Source organism: Ciconia boyciana, chromosome 4 (assembly GCF_034638445.1).
Source record: "Ciconia boyciana chromosome 4, ASM3463844v1, whole genome shotgun sequence".
Taxonomy (NCBI): Eukaryota; Metazoa; Chordata; class Aves; order Ciconiiformes; family Ciconiidae; genus Ciconia; species Ciconia boyciana.
The window spans coordinates 72,072,905-72,076,580 of NC_132937.1; the positions used below are offsets into that span (position 1 = coordinate 72,072,905).

The 3,676-nt window shown below is 49.5% G+C and overlaps 1 protein-coding gene across 1 annotated transcript; it reads right to left on the minus strand.

Annotated features, from left to right (window-relative positions):
- Positions 1 to 250: 250 nt before the first annotated feature.
- ATP5ME (ATP synthase membrane subunit e) lies at positions 251 to 2,778 on the minus strand. Its single transcript, XM_072859150.1, has 4 exons — positions 2,642 to 2,778; positions 2,391 to 2,445; positions 1,970 to 2,068; positions 251 to 390 (listed from the first exon to the last, which is right to left on the minus strand). The coding sequence occupies exons 1-4, from the start codon at positions 2,675 to 2,677 to the stop codon at positions 365 to 367; spliced, it is 216 nt and encodes a 71-aa protein (XP_072715251.1). The 5' UTR covers positions 2,678 to 2,778; the 3' UTR covers positions 251 to 364.
- Between the last annotated feature and the right edge of the window lie 898 nt (positions 2,779 to 3,676).

Consider the following 3,676-nt stretch of genomic DNA (forward strand, 5'->3'; position numbering starts at 1 on the left):
AATAAATAGGTTCAGGCAGCCAGTGCCATACCAGCCTCCCCCACCTGCCCGTATATATTAAATTGTATGTATTTTCTGATCACAAACATTACCTATGAGTAACAGGTGTAGTGACTGGCTGTTGCTGGAGGAATACAACCGCAGCAATGGCTTCAGCTGCAGCAATGGCCAGCTTGTGACAAGTGCTTCCTGTCACATTCTGGAAATACTTCTGCTGCTGTTCTGTGCAATTCACTCAAAAAATACTAACTGAAGTGTTGTAAGTACTTTATTGATAGAATAGCATGCAGAGTCCACCAACCCCCGAACAGTTCAGAGCCTAGCCATGTATCTCCATGTGCGAAATTAAGATCCAATCTTTTGTTCATTTCAATATGGACTCTTCACTCGCTAGAAGGGAAGAAAAAACAAACATAGTTAGGACTACTAGTCACTCCTATGCAGTACTAAAATATGCAAAGCATTAGTGGGATCAAAGGCTACCTTTAAGTATGCCATTTCTTTCTAGCCAATTTTTATGATTCCCACTTCTGCTTATTCAACAGAAGCATATTTCATTGCTTTGGGGTAAAGGCACCTTTTTGGCTTACTCATTAGTCAATGACAGTTTTCTGAACTGACAATTCAAATAAGCCCTGAAAAAGCTATCATCACAGATACATCCAGTTATCCATCTTTAAAGAACAATCTTCAACAACTGCATTGCACTGAATGAAGTTTTAACAATTGCTTTTCTAACTGCAAAACCACACCAAAACCACTGCTGGGAAAGCAGACTGGTCATCTGTGTGCCACTTAAATAGATTAAACATTCTAAAGAAATAATCACAGAATTCCATTACTAAGTGGAGTAGCAACACCATAGTACAGCCTCCATCTCCAAAAATACAAAAAGTTTCAGCTAACCTAGAAAACATCTAAAAGACCCATTTATTTAGTTCATGACCCATGGAGACTATGTATTTAAGATGGTAAAAGAGCTGTGCAAAATAGCTTTATCTCTAGTAAGCAATACAATTCACCAATTTGCATATTTGATTTTATATATGTGTAGTTCATTTAATTTTACAGGGTTTTGTTTGACATTAGTCTTGTTTAGGACAATGCAAATGTCAGATTTCCCAGGGAAACAGTTACTCAGCAGCATGTAGCTGCACCAAGAACAGCTTGAGTTATTAACCAATTTTCTTAAAGTTCTTCTTAACTGTAAGTCCACCTAAAAAAAGCTAGGTGAATTCAAGCTAGAGAGCACACTCCTCTGAGGTGGGGAAAGGAATCCTCTGTCAGAAGGGCACAGGGGACCCAAGAAATAATCCTAAGGACGAGGGAAAGCATGCTGTGGCAGGAATACTATAAAGTGGAAGGGAACGAGAAAAAAGAAGCAGGACTAATCCCAACTGATCACCTTCAGCATATTCTCTTCACATGAGAGATACAACAAATGAAGTTGACCTCTAACACTACGCTAGTGTTGTTACTACCACTTAAAAGTTTCAGTTCCAATTACAAGCTGTTGCCTACGACTTCTGGTTTAGATGATCGGTCCCGTTTGTGAGATTTCTGTATTGCATGGAGAAAAGGGATCATAGGTTTGCTGTGTCCAGCTGAATAAGGGACGTCTCAGTACAGTTAATATAAGTTCCAGTTATTCCTCACAGAATAACCAGCAGGTTTTAGCAGTTTGTTTTCTCAGTGGAAATTCAGATGCCATTTAACAAGTCCTGTTCAGTTGCAAAAGTGTTTTTAACTTTTCCTCTACTGATGCTTACATTTTGAAAAGCCTGTCAAACAGCAGCACTATTTACCCTTCACATAATCCTAACCACTGCTCCATGGATCCACATGGGTCTGCAGCCCACTGGCTGTAAGTCTCAATTTCTCCTAAAAACACCGCAGTAAAACGGCAGTCCACCTGCAAGCCAGAGCATGAGCTTTGGAGTGGAATGCATAAATTAAATTGAGGGACTACCTTCTGCAAGCTCTTTTGCAATCCGCTCAAGTTCTTCACGTTTCTTTTTCTCTTCAGCCTCTACTCTTCTCTCTTCTTCAGCAATAGGCTTTAGGTAGTCTGTCATTAACACATTTGTTTTAAAACCCCGTTTCTAGAACCTGGCACAAAGCTCTGCACCTGCCAGCTCACTCAAAAAGGAAGAAAAAAAAAAAGTAGCTTCTCTGGCACAAAGGCACATTTCATACGAATCTGTGACTTCAAACCAGTAAGAGCCCGTCTCTGAGGGCCACCTCGGCGAGGCCTAGGCAGCTCCCGCTGCGGCGGGGAGGGGGGAGATAGCGGCCGGGCCCGCGGCTGCGCGGCCCGCACCGGCCGCCTCAAGGTGCCCTTGCAGGCCGCGCGGGGGAGGGGGAGAGGCCGCCCGGGCCTCCACACTCACCGTATCGCTTCTTGCCGTAGATCATGCCCACCAGCAGGGCCGAGTACCGGGTGAACTGTGGGAGGCAGAAACAAGGACGCGCCCTTCGCTCAGCTTACACGCACCGCCAGGCCAGGCCAGGCCGGGCCGGGCCCGGCCCGCCGCCTCCCTCCCACCCGCCCGTCCCGGCCTGTCGAGGCCACCGGCCGCCCCCCGCCCCGGAGCGCAGCGGGACACCGCACGGCGCCGGGGCAGCCACCCGCCGCCCTCACCTTGATGAGCGGCGAGACCTGCACCGGCGGGATCATCCTGGCGGCGGTGGCGCGGCGGCCGGAAGTGACGCCTGTAGAGCGGCGGCGGGGCGGAAGGAGGGGGAGCTCCGCCCCCCGGTGGGCGGGGCTACCGAAAGCGGGCTCACGTCAGAGCAGCGCGTCAACGTTTTGGAAAACGTATCGACCGTCCGGCGCCAGATTTCCGTGTCTGGTCACACGTCATCCAGCAGCGAGGAGCCATCACCTCACAACAGGGACCGCGCTCGCTGCCCGTGACAGGAAACGGAGGAGCCGCCCCGCGGCCCGTCCGTCGGCCGCCGCCGGGAGGAGCGGATTCGGCTGTTCGGCTGCGAAGGGCCCCGCGGCCGGCGGGCGAGAGGCCGGGAGCCTGCGGTGCTGCCGTCCCCCCCTGCCGCCGCGGGGAGAGAGGACTGCGGGGGGCGGGGCGGCGCGGCAGCCCGCCGGGCGGCTGGCTCCGGAGCGGCGGGAGTGGCAGGCAGCGGGAATGGCAGGCTGCGGGCCTGGGCGGGGGCTCTGCCTGCTGCAGGCACTCGTCCCCCCGCAGCTGCGTCCCCTGCGTTTTCCGTGCGTGATCCAGAGGGCAGAGGACACGTTAGCAAAGACTACGAAGTACACTGGGGTGTTTGGTTCTTGAGCCGTAGCAAAATCGTGTTGTCATGTGCCGGGTATATGACGTGTAATCCACGTAAGACATCTGGATTAGGTTTCATATTCCTATTAATAAAATTAAGGAATCTGAATCTTAGCTGGCTGCTCATTGGTGCCATCATTTTCAAATGCTTGCGTAAAGTTAAACATACACAGTGAAAGGGTAAGGATATAATTATTAAGCTCCCTGGAAGCTGATTGCCTCTGCTATTTTCTGTCAATTGAGCCACAGGTAATGGAAATTCTTTCACTAAAAGAGGTCTGAAATGCTTTTCTCTTCAGGGAGCCTGTTGGAAGGTTCTCAGTATTCCATTCATTTGTAGTATCATGAAGGTTTTTTTAATTATTGTTCTATGTCCTATATCA

Coding starts and splice junctions, on each gene's coding strand:
- ATP5ME (XM_072859150.1), bottom strand. CDS start 2,677: ATGATCCCGCCGGTGCAGGTCTCGCCGCTCATCAAG. Junction 2,069..2,390: donor CTACGGCAAGAAGCGATACG/GTGAGTGTGGAG, acceptor TGTTAATGACAG/ACTACCTAAAGCCTATTGCT. Junction 391..1,969: donor TGCAAAAGAGCTTGCAGAAG/GTAGTCCCTCAA, acceptor CTTCCCTTCTAG/CGAGTGAAGAGTCCATATTG.